Source organism: Camelus bactrianus, chromosome 35, assembly GCF_048773025.1.
Source record: "Camelus bactrianus isolate YW-2024 breed Bactrian camel chromosome 35, ASM4877302v1, whole genome shotgun sequence".
In the NCBI taxonomy this organism is placed as follows: domain Eukaryota; kingdom Metazoa; phylum Chordata; class Mammalia; order Artiodactyla; family Camelidae; genus Camelus; species Camelus bactrianus.
The window spans coordinates 16987164-17010332 of NC_133573.1; the positions used below are offsets into that span (position 1 = coordinate 16987164).

Below are 23169 nucleotides of genomic sequence, written 5' to 3' on the forward strand. Positions count from 1 at the left end.
ACAAAAAGAGATGACAACTAAATGAAATGCCCGAAGCTGAACTGAATCTTGATCCAGAACGTACGTGTTCTGAACATCCATGCTGATGAGGTTTGAATAAGGTCTGTAGTTTAGATATTCTGTCAGTGTTAATTTCTTGATTTGGGTCACTGCCCTGTGGCTATGTAAGAGAAATATCCTTGTTGTTAGGAAACATACACTGAAGTAACGAGGGGCTAATGTTTCCAATTCACTCTCAAATGGTTCACAAAATATTATGAACAGAGATTACTACAGCAAAAGGGCAAAATGTTAACAAGTGGGGAATTCAAGTGAAGACTTCTTAGTAAGTCTTCTTGCAACTTGTAAGTTTGAAATTCTATCAAAACAAAAAAAAATGATAAATATATTTTTAAAAGCTGGAACAGGGCCGCTAGAAAAAAAATCTGAAATTTTTAGAATGTATTTTTGAACTTCAAGCCTAGAGGAATGATTAATATCTGTATCAGATGTTTCAAAAATTTAAACAAATTGAATTTTCAGTTCCAGTTGATGTCTTCATAGTAGAAATTACAAAACCGTGTTGTTCTTACACTTATTTTGTCAATTATATGTATATTCCAGATCTACATATATGTTTAATGGAAAATACCTCTACATTTTACACATTCAAATGTTGCTTCTTAAGAGTTCTTTTTCCTTCAGCATTGTGCCTTAGTAACATGTTTCATATCTATAACTGATTTTGTTCAAAAGTAATTTTAAATCAGAATGTTGCCTCTTTAGTGGTGTTCTGAGACACTTAACACATGTAAGTAACAAAGAATCCTGCTACATCAGATTACCAATGCCCTAAATTTTGTTAAAGCACAAATCATTATTTTGCAAAATGATTTCCTAACCGATCTAGTAATTTTGTCAGAGGTTTACTATGTAGGTTGAAGAGAGAGGTGTGGCAGGAGGAAACTGCTAATTCCCCACAACAGTACCTGGCTCACAGTAGGCACAAATATTTTGGAAGGTCAGGGAAGAAGGGAAGGGGTTGTACTATTCTGTGTCACTTTTGCAAAAGATCATCAGAAACCAGGATGTAGTGGTATAATAACTAGATGCTTAAAAATCCGAAGATGCGAGCATAACACTTCTGAGATTCTATAGATGTCAAGTACCAGAAGCCTTTGGTGAAAAATGACTTTTAATATTTATTTTGGCATTTTTTTCCATTTAAGTTATAACTATCAAGGATGTTGTGTATTAATATCAAATTAAGACCATGAAAAGTTTCTAAAAAGACATATTATACATATAGTATGACACACAATACAATATAGCTTGATGTATCAAGCTATAAAGCTATGAAAAATTTAAAGCCAGAACTGTAAGGAATGTCAAGTCCAACAGGAAGTTGCTCGTATCAAAATTTCTTGATATACATTTTTGAAATCCAAAATCTTCAGGATTGAATTCTAGGTCTATTTGACTCAAGCCTGACTTACCTACTAAAAGGAACATTATGGTGACTTTGGGAGACACTCAAAAGACAATGCAGCCACAGAAGACAAGTGCAAAGGACTTTCAAATACTTCCTCTTTTTAAAGTCAAACTACCATTTAAGCACTTTATTTTCTACACAAAAGATGGTTGAGAATTAGTTGAAATAAAAGATACTGAAGATACACTAAATCTAAAGTTTAGGCATACTTGGAGTATATTAACATAGTCACTGATGAGTTTGATACATTTTCACTTTTATTAAAGTTGATCACAATTCCTATTTCAGGATATTCCACAACTTCAGAAAAAAAAAAAAAAGTATTACAGCTGCTGGTAGGGAACACAAGTTGAATTAATGCAAGTTGCAGGAAGAGGATTTAAAATAGCTTTCATAAGACAGGCACGTAACAGACATGCAAACTTCTTATACTATGTTAGCAAATAGGAACATTCCCTGAAAATTTCTTCTGTATAAAAACTCAAGATGAAGACAGATCAAGGCATGTAAGTGCAGAATGAAAACCAGCATCTTTGAGAATTAGTAATATAATACATGTTGCTTGTTAAAGCATTCAGCTGCAGAGGAAATGTTAAGATGTAATGTAATAAAAGAAATAGCACCTTTTAAAATCAAGTTATCTAAAATGTAAGTTTGCAAAACTATTCTGAACTGTGAATCTCCACATGAAATAATTTGAAAAGGTGGTAATACAAGAGAAGTAATTTTGAAAAGTGTGATGTTACACATTGATTGTAAATGCAAATACAGATACAGAACACTTTAAGCCAAAATTACACCTACATATTTATGGCAGGCATAGAAGTTCTTTGTCTTTCAAATTCGCCTATTTAATATTCTCTCTAAACCAGGCCAGTAAAGCAGCAGACCTCAGTAGGGGGTGAGGGGAATCTGTAAAGGACGTATTTAAAGAATTAAAAGCACTATCAGGGTATCTTCAGTGTATCTTTCTATTAAACATGTGGACAGAAGCATTATTATAAGACTTTTTCCTGTTCAACGGAATTCAGAATAAAACATGTCTATTTCAGATCATACCAAAACTTTCTATTACTTAAGTACTACAAAGGGGTTATCATAAGATGATTTTCATTAGATGATTCCACAGTATAAAGTGGCCTTTTTCAGCCAGAGTCTTGAGTGTAACAAACCCAATGTTACCATCAGACCCAATTTTTTTTTTTTTCACAAGTGAGGCCAAGTACATCCTTACATTCTTTCGAATCCCTTAAAATCCTTCCAGTTGAAAAGACTGACCACATCATGTTTCCAAAAATCATCATTCATAAAAAATTCTGCCTTACAACTTGAGAGAAATAAATCCTTGGCTAAGAAAGACCAATACATTATTAACAAATTATTATAATTCTGTATTTATAAATATCACATAAGTATCACTTGGCAGGTATCATAATGGTAAATCATTAAACTAATTTCTAACTACTGATTTAAAAAGCTTTGAACATATGTTGCAAAAAAATTTAGTAAAACTAAAAAAACTAAAAGCCTAGCAAAAGTTTGTTTTTTTTTCCCCCAGGTAATACACCCAATTAATTTCTTACTGATCACCACCTACCCAGCAGTTGGTAAATACTTGCATAGTTCCTGTAGAAAATGGACCTGACACAGTATGAAGACAGGTACTGGCAAACACCATGTGTCTTGAGTTATATTTCAAGAAATTATACAATCCATACTATTTCATGAAGTTGTTTATTCTTGTTATTAAAATTTGGACTCAAGTAATCCTGGCTGTTCTGGAAAAAGCACCTTGTTCGTAGGGATCACTTAATCATCCTTTTCGACAATCACCTCTCCAAGAAGCACCTTTCTTCTCTGACGTAACATATGAAAGTAGAGTTGTGGAAACACTTAATGGGAAAGAAGGAAACAAAGAAAGATAAGCTATTGTTGGAAATGTTTTCTACTTAAAAACCTCTTCAACAAGGCAAACTCTGAGAGCAGGCCCACCAAGTACCACTGCTACCTCCCCTATATTTACAGGGCTCACTCTGAGAGTACGACTCAAGACCCGCACACCATATACTGACATCTTTTAATGCCATAAACTGTTAGGTTTATATTTAAAGCAAACTTAAAATATCATGATAAATATACCTTCATAATGACCTGGAAGGGCATGTCTGAATTTAGAATTCTCTCTCTGAAATATCATGCCAGTACACTCCAGCAGAAGAAAAGCTGCCCCCCGGCCCCCTTCTGTTTTATCGGCCGTCCTGTACCAGGAAGGGTCTCATGAACAGTTGTGTGGATATCCGAGCCCACGTAATCCAGCTTCATCCATCCTCCTTAACAACCAGCTGCCCCTTGGCTACCCCTGATCTCAGGGATGTGTACACCATTGACACAGCTAACCCTCAGAACAGACCTATGCAGTCCCCAGATGGGTGCTCAGCACTGTATGGATAGCCAATTCCGTGATCCCACGTTCCAGAATGTGATTTAGAAGGAAGGGGGTCCTGTTGGGGGGGTGGTTATCAGCAGAGAGCTGGAATGGCGCCCTCTAAAATGTGGCCCAGAGCAGAAGACCCTCTTGGCTGGGCATAAGGGTAGTCTGTTACATACAAACACATAAATGCCTATTAATTAGGTCAGTTAGATGAATGGTCACCTGCTCTGTCAAATTTGGAGAATTATTTTGACCCAATTTGAACCAGTACTTTAAATTATAGGGTAAACGTAGGTGGATGAACAAATTAACATCAGCTACAAACAATACAAATGTAGAAATAGCTCTCAAAATGATGAACAGACTCATCAAAACCAATGAACCTAATGACAAAACCAGCTTTGAATATTTTGCTTAGGCAACGGTGGATAACTACTTTAGAACTTAGCTCAAATGGAGCTAAAATGCACAAAAGATTTTATTTTTACTTAGGGAGGTGTTTATTACCCATCTTGATAAATGTAACCACCATATGATATCAAGAGGCCTAAATATATCCAGGTCATACACGCTCAAAGCCAACTGATTTAATTATTGCAAATACTTCTTGCAGTAGTTATGACAAATTAACTACAGTTAATTAGTCTTACTATATTAACTACAGTTAATGTTCGTGTAGTTCAGTAGAAGCATGGGCTTGAGTTCAAATTCTGGCCTTTTTTATTAACTGGATGATTTTTAAGCAATTCACTTAACCTCTAATCTATAATGTCCTTATGGATAAATAATGGCTAAGACCATTTTTCTGAGCACGAAAATAAGCACTCGAAGGTACTTTTATACTCGTAATTAGCAAAGGGCTTAATAAGCAAAGTCAAGTCAGTTGTTATTACTACTAATACTGATAAACAGCTGGAAAACACCGCCCGGGCTGACTAACCCTCCAGCAAGTGGGGCTCTCGGGTAACTGACAACCTGGTCAAATGAGAAGTTGCTGGAGTCTAACTTTTCCAGGAGACCTGCACACATGCAATCAGAAGTATAGGTTTGATGGTGTCAAACTGGGATCTGTTGGGCCCCATGTTTCCATGGTGATGCTACAGTGATTGTGAGGATGGGGGGGAACCAATAGCTGAACCTGTAACCATGACGACACTGAAGCCAGGTGAGGCTCTGCTCAAGGCATGCTGCATTCACTCACTAGACATGGGGAGAATCGGGGGTGAAACGAGTGTTGCAGGTAACCCACCCCTGAGCCCTCCTGAACTGGCTCTGCCGGACAATCGGATGACAGAGTCGGGCTGAGACGGGAGAGGATGAGGGAATAAAGACCCTCTGTGACCATCTCTGGGTGTAGAAAGACTTAAAGTTGGAGTCCTCAAGGAAGCGGCCAAATTTTACGCTCATCCCCTTGAATTGAAATATTTTATATAGTGTCAGTGTCAATTTCAGATTCTCTTAAAGTCTCTCATTTCCCTTTTCTCCCCACTGACCTCAGAGTCTCTCATTTTAGTGAGAAGGACAACAGCCTGGCTTTATCGTCACATTTCCTGCTAGAGATTGTCAGAATGTGACCTACAAACATACCACTATCAGTATGTAAGAGAAGTGAACAGAGCCTCACCAATTCATTGCATCTATTGAAAGGTGATGAGAAATGAGTGAAGGGCTGTTACTCAAAATATTTTAAGGAAAGCAGCTTCTACACTATTTTCTAGTACATAGAGCAACATACATAAGGTTAAAAAGACTCTGAGATGATTTTTCCAAGTATGTGCTTAATGAAGACAGAGATGACCTCAGATTTTCCTGAGTAAAATGCTTACATGCAGATACATAATTCTAAATACTTGCAAAGCATTCACTGATGCATGATTTCTCTTTAAAAACACACATCATACTAAGCATATTTTTTATACTAAGCGTATTTTAAATGATTTTGAGAAAGCCATCAAAAACTTACCTTTTTCTCACAACTCCCTCTTCAATTATTTCAAATTATGAATAAATGTGGGATTAAAAAGACGTTCTGATGTACTTGTAAGACATTATTTCTCCTTGCTTATTAATTTAGCATTTTATAACATCTTCCAAAAAGCTTTCACAGCATGTGCTAAATCAAAGTACTAATAAACGCATACTTACATGGTATATAAGAGGCCATGGTTATAAGAAGAAAATAATAGTAGTCAAAGGAGACATTGTATTTATTAGGAAGTCTTATTGAGAACATTCCTGTTTTCTTCACATAGGGTAAGGCAGCGTGTATCGTAAGAAGTTCACCAACAACTCCGACAGGGTATAAGATGATAAAAAAATTGTATCTGGAGAAAGAAAAACCTCAATTATTTTCTAGAATAATTATTGGATTTTATATCATGCCTTTTTTGCTACTATATTTAAACTTAAAAATTCTCCTTCCTATATATATTTACTTACAATAACTTCACATAAGAAGGTTACTTTTCTTCTACTTTAATCTTTTGCTTATTAATTTATCACACTTTTTTCTCACAGCAGTTTCCATTTTAAACAGCAGTATCTTAATACAGTAAGAAGTCAACTCACTTCACAGACTGAAATAACTGTACATTTAAAATGTATATGCAGTTTAAGTACTGTAAAGTATACAAGTATTATAAACATATTATATTGTAAAGTAAATGTAAGTGTTGTAAGGTATTGTAAAGGTAACTTCTTTGACACCTGGGATCACACTGATTTTTCTCCCTGCAGCTAGTCATCTGTAGATTAAACACTGTGCTTTAAAAGACTAGTTATGATCCTAACTTTATACCAAAATCTTGAAATTGACAAGCTAGTTCTTTGGAGCCATTTGGGAAATGCTTTCTGGTTACTAATTAAAAGAGTGACTATTTTAGAAAACAGATAAAATCACCTGAAGCATCAGTAACTACTAATGAAGGTATCTGTCTAAAACTGCTTTCATGATGAAACAAGGAAGACAAACTGTTTCCTAAAATCCCACATCAAAGGAATAGTTAGCTTGCTTGAGAGAGAGCTGAGAAAATTCTGCTCAAAATCCAATCACAATGTGTTCATTTGGGACTGTGGATCATTCTCTAACAGAGTGGGCCAGGCATCCCTGACACCTACAGTTAGGGGAACACTGCAGATGCCTGTACTGGTGTCCAGCAGGAGAGCCGCCAGCATCCAGCCAAGGCAGCCACAGTTCTCCAACAAAGAAAATCAGTTTTCTCCAAGTCAGTCACTATATAATGGTAACTACGGAAAATTAAGGTCAAAACTTTGGTGGCAAAAGAAAGAAATCAAATCGACCTGTGTTGTATTTAATCATTTGGTTGTGATTAAGACATATTTGTAAAGAAAAGTCCAATGTGTCAGGATGGCAGAGCCTGGAGACAACTTAAAAATCACCGTATTCCTATACGCCAAGAATATGTAAGGATAAGAGATGATGAGGGGGCAGAATTATCTGCCAAAATAGATTAACTGTCAGAGAAAGGAGAAGGACCCCCTTACTGTCCCTATGTACCCACTCTTGGCTTTGTGTTTGGCACCTGCTTCCTCACCAGTCTTGTCTAGTTATCTCTATATCATTTAAATCAATCTTTTCCAAACTCGATTTCCCAGCTCAATTTAAAATTCCGTAACTGAACATTTTATATTCCCTTCTCAAGTAAAACATTTAAACTTATTAAGTGTTCTTTTAACTTTGTGACTCTCTGATTTTTTGTTTTTGTAGGATTGTTCTTTAATCAGAAAAAAAAATCACTCAGAATAAACTAGGTTAAAGCCTAAAAGATGGTGATTATTTTTAATGAAATGGGAACGATAAATATTCCCATTATGTAATTTATTATATGCACCATGTAATACATTATTTGACTTTATTTGCACTTTAAAAAGGCTGTATGTCACCAACTTTCTAAGCTTTGATGCAGCACGAGAGATTTAACTACCTACTCAGAAAAAGAAATGTTTCCTTACAGATTCCTGTCACTGAAAATTTTTTGAAGAGAACGCATTTTTTGAAACTAAAATGGAAACCCATATGAAAACATAACTATATACAATTATCTATTCAGTGGGCTTTTCTAGGGACACTTCTAACACATGAATAGAATCAAAATATTTTCAAAGCATCACAGTAGGGCAACTACTTATAAATAAGAAGCCATTTTTAAAGTGAAGTTTAGTTTGAGAATAGCATTTGAACATAAGTTCTTATGTTATCTGAGGTTGTTTAATAGGGTTGGTAAATATATATAGAGGTCATTGAGATTTTTAAGATTTTTGACATGAAATATAATTACTCATGAATACTTCTGACTGATATGATGTATTATGTTAACAACACATGCCATTTCAAAGCTGAAAGATTTTTTAGTAACATTTTTAACATAAAGGTAGGTGACAAAGAATTTCTAACAGCAAATCTAAACATGCAGTGGTAGAGTTTTGAACTTTTCCAGAAATTCAAGACATGCAAATGCATTCTAAAAGGCAGGCAAAGTATTAAAGACCATTATCTTCCACAAATTTTATAAATGCAGCACATAAAAGAGACTGTATCATGAATTAGTATTTTCGGAGATGCCAGAGGTCTGAAAGACTAGGTAATGTAAAATGACACTGACATGCGTTCTAGGGTTAGAATCCAACTACATTCCAAACCACCAATCTTGTGAAAGACCCAAGTGCTCTGAGTGATTAAGTTTCCAGGTACAAGAAAACTAAAACCAACCAAATGCTTATATATGGTAGGACAAGCTTCTTATGGCAGACAATATGCTTAAGCTCAAATTATAATTTTAAAGCATTTTATTACATAAAAATCGTAAGCCACAAATGTCTAAAAAAACAGCTTGAGAATATAAAACAGTTTGAAAGAATATAGGATAATTAACAGTGATTATCCTTTGCAGGGGAGAATATAGGTTTTTAAAGTTTTTTTCAAATTTTAAAAGGTTTTTTCCTTCTTTTTGGTTTATTTATATATACTAATTTACCTATATCTGAACATGTATAATATAGGAGTTATAAAAAAAGGAATAATTACTTAAGAAAAAGTTTAGGCTTTTAGGATACATGGATCAAACACAAGTCTAACACTAGATACTAGTTATGAATTACCTTCATAAGTTAGCTATGTATTAATATAAATGTCAGAGTTTTAAAAAAAAATAACAGAAATACAGAAATAGCATTGTTTTTACTATCACAAAACAGCATTTTATTAGTATTAGAAAATTAGAAAATTGGGAATACTCTAACCTCTAGCCTCTAGCAACACAGAACTGAGTCAGGCCTGCTATGGAGTATTATGCAGCATTACAAGTTATGAGAGCTGGGTTTCAATATACCTGCACTGATTTTAAAAAAAGAGCCCCAACATAAAAACAAAAATCAAGTATCATGTCATCCTACTCATGTTTTTAAAAACTCACATCTGGGTGGTCACATTTTTGTTAAGAAGAAAAATTCTGGATGAGTAAACTTGCAACTTTTTCTCTCCTGGGGAAGGGAGTAGGGATCAGGTAGGAATACAAACAGGAATTTCCTGTGTTTATTCTACATACTTCTGGAATATTTTTTGAGGTTTGTTTTTTTTTTTAACAATGAAAATGTATTATTTTTGTAGCTTAACAAAAAATTTAAAGAATGAAAAATATTATTGAACCCTTTTATCCTACCTATGTGGGTCTCTGTCTCACACACACACACACACACACACACACACACACGATAAATGTTTATGGGATAGACGTCCCTTCATGCAACTGTTTCATTGTACTTCTCACCACCTGGCATTTCTCCTATCTGTTGGTTGTTTTATTTTTTTTGTCTCCTCCTTTTTTTGTGTGTGTGGGGGTGATTATGTTTATTTTTATTTATTTATTCATTTACCGGTACTGGGGACCAAACCCAGGACCTCATGCATGCTAAGCACGCACTCTGCCACTGAGCTATACCCTCCCCCTGTCTCCTCCATCTTGAGAGGACAGAGATGCTGTTGTGTTCACACCCGTAGCTCAGGTGTGCAGTAGGCACACAGCATATGTTATTGTTATTATTGGAGTTTTTTTTTTTTTACTATAAATACAATATAGAGAATGGAATGAATAAATCTAGGCTGATTTGTGATTTGTTCTCCAAAGAGCAGCCTTGTTTTTATAAAACCTTTGCAAAATATCGGCTGCTCAAAGAATGCAAACTTTAAAAAGGATGGAACACCTTCTGTTTTAAAAATCGCTGCTTTAAAAGTTATATTTAGAACCCTAGAAATATATTTTTTTATCCTCATTCCAAATAACACAATTTCAAGTTAAGTATGACTTTTTAAAATGTCTCCACCACTTAATACATGTAAAAAAAGTTGGCATTGTGTACATGATACTAAAAATTGTGGACACCAGATTGGATATTAAAATAATTTATGTCAATTAGACAAAATCCCATATTTTTGGCACAGGGTTTATTTAATGTGATTCCAAAAATGTGCATTTTTCTTTCAAAGAAAAATCAATGATCGATTCAGAGGTGATCTCAGAACACTAAGATCATTTGTCTGCCATTGTTTTCACCCAAGATATATATTAATATGCCTCCTCTCTGGTCAATAAATTAAGCCTTTAGAATGCAAGTTATAACACTGCTAGTATCCAAAACAACAGCCTCCTGGCAAGACAGGGCTAAGACGCAAATTTTAATTCTCTGTGTTAGCTCAGCACACAAAACACACATGCACAGGACTGAGAGCAACCACACTGCAAGACATCGCCACCTGGCCCATTTAATGAAGTATGGCAGGTGGTTGAGAAGACTGAATGTGTAGAAGGAATAGCGAGTGATCTCTGTCACCGTCCACGCGACCAGAAAAAGCACCACACTCTCCTCATTCTGGATCTGCAGAATTACAGAGAAATCCACAGTGTCGTTTAACCTTCAACTTCCTTCTCCATGAAGATATTTTATTTTTATTATTTACTATGTACCTTTTATTATAATGGAAAGTTAAGTGTTAGAGCAATACAAAAAATGTGATGCAGTCACCATTACATACTTCTTCATAAACATGCCACTGAAATATGCCCTTTTTCATATTCTTTTTCATTATAGGTTATTACAAGTTCCCTGTGCTTTATAGAAGGTCCTTGTTGTTTATTTTATATATGGTAGTTTGTACACCAGAAACTAACACAACATTGTAAATAAACTATACTTCAATAAAAAATATAAAATAAAGAAGAAATTAACATGCCCTAAGCACAGGAATGGTCAAATTTCTACTGGTTTCTCTCTCTCATCCTTGACTCCAGCCCATAACCCAGCCACCCCAGGACACCATCACCCCCTCAAATCCAGCATGGGAACCGTCTGCCCTTTGACCGTTCTTAGACAACTCTTAGTTGTCAAATCACATCCCATCTGGCCTTAGCACTAACTCCTGAATCTGCCACCCACTCTGGCCCTGTTACCACTGTCTGAACTCAGGACCTTATCATCTCCCATGCCTCCAGCCCCCATCACACCTCTTTCCCTCTGGTGACACTAAACTTTGTATTATTTCCAGAATATGCTCTGAATGTTTGTGTCTTAACACAGGCCAGTCCCTCTAATCAGAATGCAGCTCCCTTCATATTTCTCACAGAAAATCCTTTCTCATCTATTAATATCCAGTTAAAACATCACACCCCCTAGAAACCTTTTCCCAAACCCCTCCCCTCACCCTGAGCAGTCACTTGGTCACCTGCTGTTCTCACAGTCCTTTGTTCATATCTATATTATAGCACTTGCCAATTTCTATGACCACGTGTCTGCCTAACTCTTGTATCTCTGTCCTTCCCTGAATACATTCCTTCCTCAGGGAAGCCTTTCTTCACTCCCTAAGTCAGGCCAAGTCCCCCAGTTACTGCAATCCACGCTGGTCTCGTTTCAAACCCTAACATTAATATAACCGAACAATTATTTCTGCCAAAAACTTGTTTAGCTTCTCTGCTAATTACAGGCTCCACGAGGCGGGAACCATGTTTACAGTATGAATAACCAGATTCCCAGCATGGTGTCGGGCACAGATGGGTGCATGATCCACACTTGTTGAATGACTCAACATCTGTAGGGCTGTCCCCTATTCCCCCGCGGTCAGTACACGTGACAGCTGAGGCTGCCTTATTCATTTCGTAAATCCAGAAATAAGCACAGTGCCAGGTATGCAGCAAGCATGTAATAAATGTAGGTTGGATTAATTAAAGAGGGGTAGAAAGGTGCCAATGGGAAATCACTGTTGGAGAGAATTAAATAGTGATATTAAGGCAGGGATCTTCTGCAAGATAAAAGAGAGCAGTTGGAACTTTTTGTTTTCTCTTGGGGAAAAGCCACCCTTTAGCGTCCCTTGAATTCTTTTCACTAGTGACTGCCGGCCCTCGGTCTTGTCCTTCTTCCTCCTCAGACTTCAGACTGTTTGTGGGACTGGCCCACCTATGACACCCATTCACTGTCTGGAACAGTGTCTCTTTTATTTTATTTCTCTGCTAATGTTGGGCTAATGTTTTTATTTTATTTTTTAATTTTTTTGCAGGGGAGGTTGTTAGGTTTACCTATTTATTTGATTGAACCCAGGACCTTGTACATGCTAAGCATGCGCTCTACCACTGAGCTGTACCCTCCCCACTAGGGCTCCTGCTTTTAAACGACAGGGGATCTGAATCCAGAGTCTGGCTCCCCACGGGGCAGGTGCTCACTGCTATCCATACGGCAGGCACCGGTTAGGGACCAGGTGGCTCGAGTAAGTTGAGTGAAAGGGCCTAGTCAAGAGGGCTGAGGTGTGGAGCAGGAAGAGGGCAGAAGGTCAGCCATCTGTCCCCACACAGACAGGAGGCCAGTGAGTCCAGTAGGCAATGGAAGGGAGGGTAGGTATCGCCCCGAGCAGGGAGGACAAGAAAGGCATCTGAGGAATGAAAAGGAGGCCAGAGAGCTGTCCTCAAGTGGACAGGAGACTCCAGAGGCTGTCCAGAAGGTCAGAAGGGCCCATGTGGGAAATATTTCCATCATGGGTTTAAAAGGCCCAGTGGCTTGACATGGTTAAGCACGGCATTTGTTTGGCTAAAAGGGCTTAAGCCACTAATTAGACCCAGGTCTGTCTCCTGTCATGCCTCAATAAATAACCAGCTTATTTTTCTCTAAGCTCCTTAACCCTTCTAACTTTGAATTCAGTCTGTTCCATTTGTTCAGATTGGCAAAACTACATGAACTCTGTATGCCTCACAGTGCTAAATGAGGAAAAATCAATTGTTTATACTGACAACTTCAGTTACATAACCAAAGAGAATTCACATAATGTCAATACAAAATTTTCAGTTCACTATTTGTCAGGATTAGGAACATTAATTTTAAAAATTGGAAAGCCCTTTGACAACATTGTAAAATGACTATAAATCAATACAAAAAAATGTAAAAAAAAAATTGGAAAACCCAATAGGAGAGTGGATTATTATGGATCTAAAAATGCCAATGTCTCGCTTGTGTTTCAACGTCGTTCTACAAAACGCACTGAAGTCAATGTACAATCACTCTTTAAATCCAAACCCAATCCTTTGGCCAAGGGTTCTGCTTCCTGAAATACAGCAAGGTTAACATTTGGGATTCCTGTTAATAAGAAAGCTCTCTTACAGGTTCAAGCAGAGAACATGCTGAGTCACTTACTGGTTTTATACTGTGAGTGACGAGCCACACCATAAAGATTCTTGAACTCACTTGGACCCCAGCCACAAGCACAGAAGTAGGTACAATTCCTTAAAGAGAAAAACAAGTCAACCACTGTCCCTAAATGCGATCTATGCCAAAAATGAAAGTTAAATCAAAAACTCACCAATTAAACAGTGGACTATCTGCAAGCAAACAAAAAAATAAAAAGCTCATGTCAATAGCAGACAACATAAAATCAATTCCTGTCATCACTGGTTTTAAATGAATTCATAGGGTATAAATAGTCACCAAAATAAAATTGATTTTGCTCAACTGATATATGTTCAAATAAATAGTAAAGTGATAGAAAAACACCACCATTGAAAACTTACCTCAAGCAAGGCAAATGTCTGGAAAAACTTAAGTGTCTTCTGAATACTTCTATATAAACCTTTGTGTGTTCCTTTTTCCATATAAAAACGTACCATGGCAATGCCTAGTACCATCCACCTAGAGAAAATAGAAGTATTTTATAAAGTTCTATCAAAATGAAGCTCCACGGATCTTCCTGAAAAGAAATGCCATAATTTATATAGTAAAAACATGTATTTTTTAAAATTCTATTTATCTTATTTATTGTTTGAGGGGGGAGGTAATTAGGTTTATTTCATTTTAGAGGAGGTACTGGGGATTGAACCCAGGGACCTCGTGCATGCTAAGCGTGTGCTCTACCATTTGAGCTATACCCTCCTCCCAGAACATGCATATTTTATTATGTTCTCAGTTCATTACTCTGTTTTAAAAACTCATAGGAAGAAATGACAAACATCATTTTTACATTGACTCTTCAAGGGAATAAACAGAACATACTGGAGACCAAACTACATACAAATGTCAAATAATGCCCACTATATTTTTGGTTTCAGCAAATAAATGGACAGACTGAAGAAACAGGTTTCTGTACCAAAAATAAAGTTTTTATAAAGCACTTCATAATTATATTAAGATTTTAAGTAAAAGTCTGGGTGTATAAATATGTATTTTTTATGTAAATATACAGTATATAATTATATCTAATTAGAAGTAAAAGTCTTTCATAACAATCATTAATTAATATTTGGGGAGGAGGGTATAGCTCAGAGTAGAACACGTGCTTAGCATGCATGAGGTCCTGGGTTCAATCCCCAGTACCTCCATTTTTTTTTTAATTAAATAAGTAAACTTAATTATCTACCCACAAAAAAATTTTTTTTTATAATTTTGACTAAATAGAAACAACTGTGGTGCCACAGAAGGGACACATATGGAAGGTCAGATGTAAGCCTACTTTTCAAGAGTCTGTTTTAAAACCAGTGGTTACCAATGAGAGGGCAGCGGGGCGGGACAAGACAGGAGTAGGGAGTTGAGAAACACGAACTACTATGTATAAAATAAATAAGCAACAAAGAGATATTGCACAGCACAAAGAAATACAACTATTGTCTTGTAATAACTTTAAATGGAGTATATTTTATAAAACTACTCAATCACTGTTGTACACCTGAAACTAATATTGTAAATAAACTATACTTCAATTTATTTAAAAGAGATTTTTTTTTAAAAAAAGAAAAACTGCATATGCCCTCGCTTTTCAACTTACACTTAATTCACAGAACAACTGTTCTGTGAATTAAAGATACTTAAAATACAAGTTACCCCTGTGGAGACCAGCCTTCTCACCCTAGAACTCAATCTCCAAAAATCACTGATTAGAGATAATTTTTTTTCTAGTTTCCATTGCCATTACAAATGTACTTTGAAGTTTTAAAAAGTTGCATCACCTGTAACTTTTCAAAATCCCTAATAATACACCCATGGAAACCAACTGCTACCCCAGGCTTTCAGAACCAGTGGTCTTCAAAGTGTCCAGTGAAATGGATCTATGAATTATAAAATTATACAGTTTTGTAACTTTTAAAGAACACTCATAAAATACATAAATGGCTTAAAGATTCCTGCAAAGAAATGACTGACTGAATATTATGAAAATGCCAGCTCAATGAAAACAGCAGAACAGGACTTTGACCGAGAACGTCTCCTCCTCAGCACATAAGGAGGTAAAAATAATGACCTTCTAGTGAGCTGTGACAAGCAATCAGGGAAATGTCTGAAACTATCATAAAGCCCTTTGAAATGTAGAAGAATTAATGATAATGACAATGATAATAATCAGTATACTTTCAGAGAGCTTTCATGTCCTTTTTGCATATTTAACACATTAATATTTCATCCTCACAATAACCTTATGCTGGGCTAATCTGAGTGTACTAATCTGGACAACGCTTTGGGCACCTTCCAGGTTTAAAATATTATGGTTTCATTATTCTCAATTCCAAGTCCCTGTACAACTTCTAATAAGAAAACAAAAAGCATAGTAAGATGTTTTAATTCACATTTTCCCATACACCTGTCTTTTCGTTAAGGCAAATCCAAATCAGATCTTTACAAAAGAGCAATTTGAGAGGTCATCAGTAACCTACCGAAGAATTCATCGAAAAATTCATTTAGATGGCAGGTTTTCTACATTTTTTAAAGCATGATGTAAAAATCCACGCATTACAACACTAGAACAAATTCTACTGTTGTCCCATAGGTGGCAGCACTGTACCAACTGGTATAGCATCATGATAATGTGAATTACTAACCTGTTGAAACTAAAAGAAATTAACACCCGGTTAGAAAGGACCATGGCACCATCTATGTTAACCTGTCATCTGCTTTTCAGTACATACAGCCAGGGGCTAATCTGATCTAATCAGCGCTCACTTCCTAAGCCCTCCATCACAAAGGGTGAAAATTAAAGTCTCTCTAAAGTAAGGGCCCTACATTTGGCTAACTGGACTTCCTACATCTATCAGTTTACTTACTATAATTTTAAATACTTCCAAAAGTAACTGGAGCTTCTACAATGAGGACTCTTTTCTGGAAAGTTTGTTGTTGTTTTTTTTCTTTAACATGCCAGAGCTACTGATTACCCAAATATGAACCCAAATAGACACTTTGAGTCCTGGATAAAACACTCTTTGAAGAGTATAAACGTGTTCTACATGCAGAAGGTTTCTTGTTTGCTTGCTTGCTTTATTCCTTTATTTATTCAGTCGTCTCGAAGATCAACATTTATTGTTAAGCCAGGTACTGTGCTAGACACTGGGGAATTAGAGATAAACAGGACATTCTGGGCTCAAGGATATCTTAAAATTAGTAAGAGAAGACAACGGGACAGTGCTGTAATGAGATATACGTGGTATAACTTACTAAACACTGTCTAACACTTACTAAACGCCTTCTTCTCATGCCACTATGGCTACAATAATCCTGAAAAATATTACTGAAGGTGGAGCTCTTTCTTCTATCTTCTGGTGCTTCTTTTAATCCTAGGATTTCTTGCAGACCACCTGCCTTTTGAAGAACTTGGTTTTCTACACCCGAATCTATCTCATTTTTTCCTTTAACACTGCTTTCAAATTTTTTTTATTAAAAAACTTTAAGTGTAGACAGAGGTATAGAGAATGGTACAATGAACCCCCCGTGCCCCTTGCCCAGCTTTGACCGTCATCATCTCATGAACAATCTTGTTTCACCCAAACCTCTATTCACTTCTCTCCCCACCACATCCTTCCCCTGATTATTTTCAATCAGCTGTCATACAACCCATGAGATCATAAATGCTGAATCATGCATCTCTGAAAGGTTTATTTTTCATAAACATAACACCACTATCCCATGTAAAGAATTTAACAATAACTTCTTAAGTCACAAAACTTAAGGCACACATTTCCTTAAAAGTGTCTCATAATTTTCAAAAATTGAATTAAGATTCCTTATTATAAGATTCCTACATTGTAATTAGTTGCTATGTCTTTTATGACTCTTTTAATCTATAGGTCTCACCTCCTTCCCTCCTTCCATCCATTCATTTCTCCTTCCCTCTCTTTGTCATGAAATTTATCTGTTGAAGACTGAGTGGTTTGTCCTGCAGAGTTACTCTCGTCTGGGTTTTACTCATCAGATATCCACATGTCATTTATTACGTTCTCTGTCCCCTGTATTTTCTGTAAGTTGGTAGTTCTAGGGGCTCGATTAGACAGATTCACACTGGAGGCTAATTCCTAGGCTGTGTTGTGTCCTTCTCTAGGGAGCACACAATTTCCGGCCGTCCCTCTTTTGTGTCTGTGTGATGTTACAGTTATTGATGATCATTGCCCAGATTCATTATTTCAGTAGTTACTGAAAAATGATATTCTAATTTTATCACTTCTTCTTCAAACTTCGTTCAAAGTAACCATTTAGAGGCTTGTACCAGAGAAGATCTTTGATGTTCATACAATCCATACTCCCATATATTGTTCACTGACATCTCTAAACTTCCCTTCCTAGACTATATGGAGACTTTGATTTAGTAGCCAATACATATTTCAATTTACCACACATGAGACACATACTGATAAGAGCTAAGCTGAAAGGTTCATAAAAGAAAAAAAAAAAAACAGATAAAATGGACTTCATTATGATTAGGACCTTCTGCTCTTTGGGAGACACTGTAAAGAGAATGAAAACGCAAGCCACAACTGAGAGAAAATATTTACAAATCACATGTCTGACAAAGGATTTGCATCCAGTCTATATAAAGAACTCTCAAAACGCAGTAACTGAAAAACAAACAACAAACCCATAAAAAATGGCAAAAGATTTGAACAGACTCTATATCCGAAAAAGATACACAATTGGTTAATAAAGCCGTGAAAAGATGCCCAGTGTCATTAGTCACTGGGGAAACACAAATTAAAATGACAAAGAGATAACACAATACTCTTCTTAGAAGGTGTAAAATTACGACTGACCGTACCAAGTGTTTGGAGAGGACATGCAGCAACCTGAACTCTCATTCACTGCCCGTGGGGATGTAAAATGGTGCAACCACTTTGGCAAATAGTTTGGTAGTTCCATAAGAAATCAACAATGTGCCTACAGTGTGACCCAGCCATTCTGCTCAGCTCATAGGTATTTGCCCAAGGAGAATGAAAGCATGGGTCCACACAAGAGTTGCACACTCATGCTCACAGCGTTATTTGTCAAAGAACCCAAATGTCCTCCAGCAGATGAATGGATAAACTAGCTGCGGTGAGCCTTGACACGGATCTATCCTCTTCCAGAATAAAACATGTCTATTACTTAACATTTTGAGAAATGTCTGTGCCTGAACCTTGGATTTGGTGCTATGATAACTCACACCACGCATATGTGAAAATGCCTTAGTTTCCATCTTCATGAAGTCCATTTTTAAATTAACCACTAGGAATAGGAATGATCATTTCTAAACATCCTCTGTGTGTCAGGCATCCTGCCGATCACTTCATATCCATTATTTCTTTTTTTATTTTATTTTATTTTCTACTGAAGTACTGTCAGTTACAGTGTGTCAATTTCTGGTGTACAGCCCAATGTCCCAGTCATGCATATACATACATATATTTGTTTTCACACTTCATGTCCATTATTTTTTTATTCCTTGTAATCATCTAGCAAAGTACTTGTGTTGTTCCAATCTGACTGATGAGAAAAGCCAGAGTCAGGGAGGTTATGTAATTTATCTGAGGTTACCGGGCTGAACAGGAGTGGAACATAACCTTCAATCAACACCTTACATATTATTTACAGATTAAAATCCAAGCCTGTTAGCAAAGGCATGTAAATAAAGCCTGTGCAACAGCCCAGGTGACCCATCCCCCTTCACTTCCCACCCTACACTTCAGGCCCACGTGTTGTCACCCCCCAAGAGCATGTCAAGCAATGTCACATCTCTGTCCCCCAGCTCATGCTGTGTCTGCATCCCTGCCCAGTAAACCCTACTCATCCTTCAAAGCTCAGATGAAATGTGATGGTCTCTCCGCAAAAGTTTCCCGATTCTCCCTGTGTGACTTGACACCTCTGTAGAACACTTAGCGTCATTCTTTTTTTTTACTACAGTATATAAATGCCCCAGGTAACACCTCTCCAAGGACAGGACCTAAAACACTTATCTTCTGTTTCTCTTTCTCGCTTGATCTAGGACAATGCACTTAACACATGCAGGCTTCAGAAGTGTCATATGCAAAGCAAAAAAAACAAAAAAACAAAAAAAAAACCCAGAAAGAGAGAGAGAAAGAAATGCCCACTTTCCTCATCAAGTCTCTATTGTGAACAAGCATCGTAAAAATCCTCACATCCTTTGAACTATTTAATTAAATTAATTATATCCTGTAATTCTACTCTGGGAATTCATCCTAAACAACTAATTCAAGAGAAACAAATAAAACAAAATGTCACGAGAGGTGTGATTTAATGCACTACTGGTTCCTTAACTCTATGACCATGAAAGAGCATAATTATTCAAACTATATAGGACTATTTGGTCTAATATTGAGCAAAGATAGAATATACAATAGAGCAGATACAATCACTACAATACTCTGATGTGCATTCATTTGCTCAACAAATACTTCTTGAGTGTGTCATGGAGCTTACACTGTAACTTACACTGTAATGGAGGGGGATGCAAACAATAAGCAACAAGATGAATTTGTAAAATCGTTGTTCAGTTATATGGTAGTAAGTGTGATGGAGAAAAATAAAGCAGGCGAGGGGAATCAGTTTTTGTGTGGGGTTGCTATTTGAATGAAGGTAGTCAGGGAAGGCTTCCCTGAGGGAGACAGTAAAACTCCAAAGGAAGTTACACAAACGATAATAAGGAGAAATGAAACACCATGCTAAGCTTACAGAATTAGGCAAGTTCTTTTTTTTACAGTTAAGTAAAAATTTTATCTCTTAAATGTTATTTTACTGTTTTCAAAACTGTTACAAAAAATTAATAAACCCTACGACGTTCTGCTGAAAGGGAAAAACAAAACAAGTTAAATGAACAGAAAGAACCTCTGCCATCCAAACCCCAAAATGTACGGGTTTGGGTCCCACTGTCAACACTACGACTTCACCAAACTCACTTGCCACAACTCTCCAACCTCCAACTAAATCGGGAGGCTTTCTTGCATCTCATGTCCATTTCCAGAAGTCATCTCACTTGAAATATCTACCCTCTACGTAAGCAAATCCTATCCCTTCTTCAAATCCCAACATCTTCAGAAAGCCTCCAAAGACGTAATTATAGGTATTATTCCATTTCCATTACACTCGCCTTTAAACAGAGACAATAATGGTAACGCTGGCAGAGGCACAAGTTTCAGGGAAGCAGTAATTCGCGGGGCCAGGTAGGAAGGTTGGGAATGAAGTGTGAGAACACAATGGAGAGAACATTTAATTCTGCATCAGGTTGGGTAAGAGACCCAGGAAATTTCAAAGAGGTGGCTTGGTTACAAGTCATGGGACGAATATGGGGGATATTACCCAAAGAGTGAACAGCCTGAGCAGAGATGGAGAGAGCCATGAAAATAAGATTGCACGGTCCACTGAAGGGCACAGTGAGTTATAGGAGATTTCAAAAGCAGTAACACTGGAAAGGGGAATCAGGGAGGTACTGCAAAGCACACTGAAATGACAGCCTAAATCCCGTCCACTACCGTGGATGTAATGGGGAGTCACAGAAGGCTTTAAACTGGAGTTATGTGTTGATTTTCATTTTTCAAAAGGTAACTTGGTCTTCAAAAGACAGAATGGCCTGGAAAGCAAAGGTCCAGCAGACCCGTTAATAAATGGCAGGTATCCTCCAAGTGTTTATTAACTGGACGAGACTAGCACAGAGAAGAGGGCATCTTTTTCAGCCTCCAGGGTATCTGAAAGCTGCAACACATAGTGGGTACTCAACTGTTCTCCAGTAGCTTTGAACGTATTAGTTTTCTCTTTCAAGATGATATAGTTTAGTAAAGTGGAAAGCAGAAGGCGCACAGCTGTGGAGTCAGACTGTCTGGGCTGAAATCCAAGTCTGACACTTGCTGGTTGTGTGAACTTGAGCAAGTTACTTAACCTATTTGGGCCTCAGTTTCCGATACTATCCAATGTATTATCATGCACTCGGATCACAGGATTGCAGAGGACCAAACAACGACATAATTCATCTAAAGCAATGGATAATGCCTGGCACGCAGTGAATCCTCAATAAACACTAATTTTATCAACTGTATTTGGCAAAGCACATAGTAGGTATTCAGTACTGCGTCAAATCATTTATTAAATCTTTGTCAATTAAACTTTGAGGCCTTATAGGAAAATATAAGCTACTAAACTTTTCCCCACGTGTATAGTTAATAACACTTCATGTAATAATGGGAAAATCACTTTTTTTAAATGGCAATGCCATTTAGAAACGATAGAGCATTTTCCCAGCAGGTTCTGAAAGCGGTTGACACAAGTCACTGACAGCTCTTTAAAGAGCGACAGTCATCATGTAACCTTAACTTGGAAGTCATACCCAATGCCAGAAACAAAAGTACAGGGTATCAGTATGGAGCGGTCAAGATGCTGGACACCCGTGCCTTGCTCTGATACGGCAGGGTGTTCTGAAAATCGTCCCAAGTGAGAAGCTCTCGGGCGCACCGTTACTTAAAAAAAAAGGAAGAAAAAAGAAAAAGCAACTTGGTGATATTAACAAGCAAATGCACTCCAGGGTGGGCGGCCGAAGAAGCGGGTTTGGGTCAACGGCCGGACAGGGGCTCCGGGGTGGCGAGACCCTCGCGTTTCTTTAGCAGCAGCGGAAGCAGCGGGCAGCCGCGTCCGGGGCGGCCGGGCCGGAGCCGCCTCCCCCGTGGGTCGGCCCCGCATTCCTGCCCGGCTCTATACTTAACCTCCGGCCCGCGCCCCGCGGCCGCCGCGCCACGCCGTGCACCGTATTAGGCAATGCCCGGCTCGCCGGGCCCCGGCCCCCCCTCCCCCGCCCCACTCCATTCAAGCCCGGCGGCGGCTGCTGCCGCCGCACCCCTCCCCCCACGGCGGCCGCCCGCGACCCTCCCCGCGACCACCCAGCCGCCCGGCCCGCTCGCCGCCCCCGCCTCCTGAGCCCCGCGCGCTCAGCCGCCCAGCCGGCGCCCCGAGGGCGGAGTGTGCGGCGGGCAGCGGCGCGGGGAGGGTCTTTCGGGGCGGACGTACCCCGCGGTCATGGCGATGTTGTAGAGGATGAGCCAGGTGGTGGCCAACAAGCCCAGGCGCCTCCTCTTGCCCGTGGCCTCCCTCTCCTCGCCGGCCTCCGAGGCGCCGCCGTTGGTACCGTCCTCCTCGCTGGACGCCATGGTGGCCGCGCAGCCGGGCGAGGTGAAAGTGAGGGGCAGGGGAGCGGGCGGGGTCCCGGCCGAGCGCGCCGCAGAAGCGCCGCCGCCCGCTGCCTCCGCCTCCGTCAGGCGCCCCATGTGCCGCGCGCAGGGGGCTCGGCGCCGCCAGCCAGGCCGCCCGCAGTGGGAGGAGCGGGCGCCCCCGGCCGCCGCCCCGGCCGCCCCGCCCCTGGCCCTCGGGAGCGCGCGCCGCGCGGAGGCCCGGCCGCCAGGCCCCGCGCGGGGACCGGGGGTCCCGCGAGCCCCTAGGTACGGTCCCCGGGCGGCGGTGTCCTTTCCGCTCCCTGGGAAAACCTATCCGCCTC

At 38.6% G+C, this 23169-nt stretch overlaps 1 protein-coding gene across 1 annotated transcript; it reads right to left on the minus strand.

Annotated features, from left to right (window-relative positions):
* Positions 1-1706: 1706 nt before the first annotated feature.
* Positions 1707-23113, minus strand: HACD1 (3-hydroxyacyl-CoA dehydratase 1). The gene is made up of 8 exons (XM_074358520.1): positions 22686-23113; positions 13964-14081; positions 13756-13774; positions 13590-13678; positions 10672-10793; positions 6048-6226; positions 3263-3363; positions 1707-2383 (listed from the first exon to the last, which is right to left on the minus strand). Exons 1-7 carry the CDS (start codon positions 22940-22942, stop codon positions 3281-3283), a joined length of 867 nt encoding a protein of 288 aa, XP_074214621.1. The 5' UTR covers positions 22943-23113; the 3' UTR covers positions 1707-2383; positions 3263-3280.
* Positions 23114-23169: the final 56 nt, after the last annotated feature.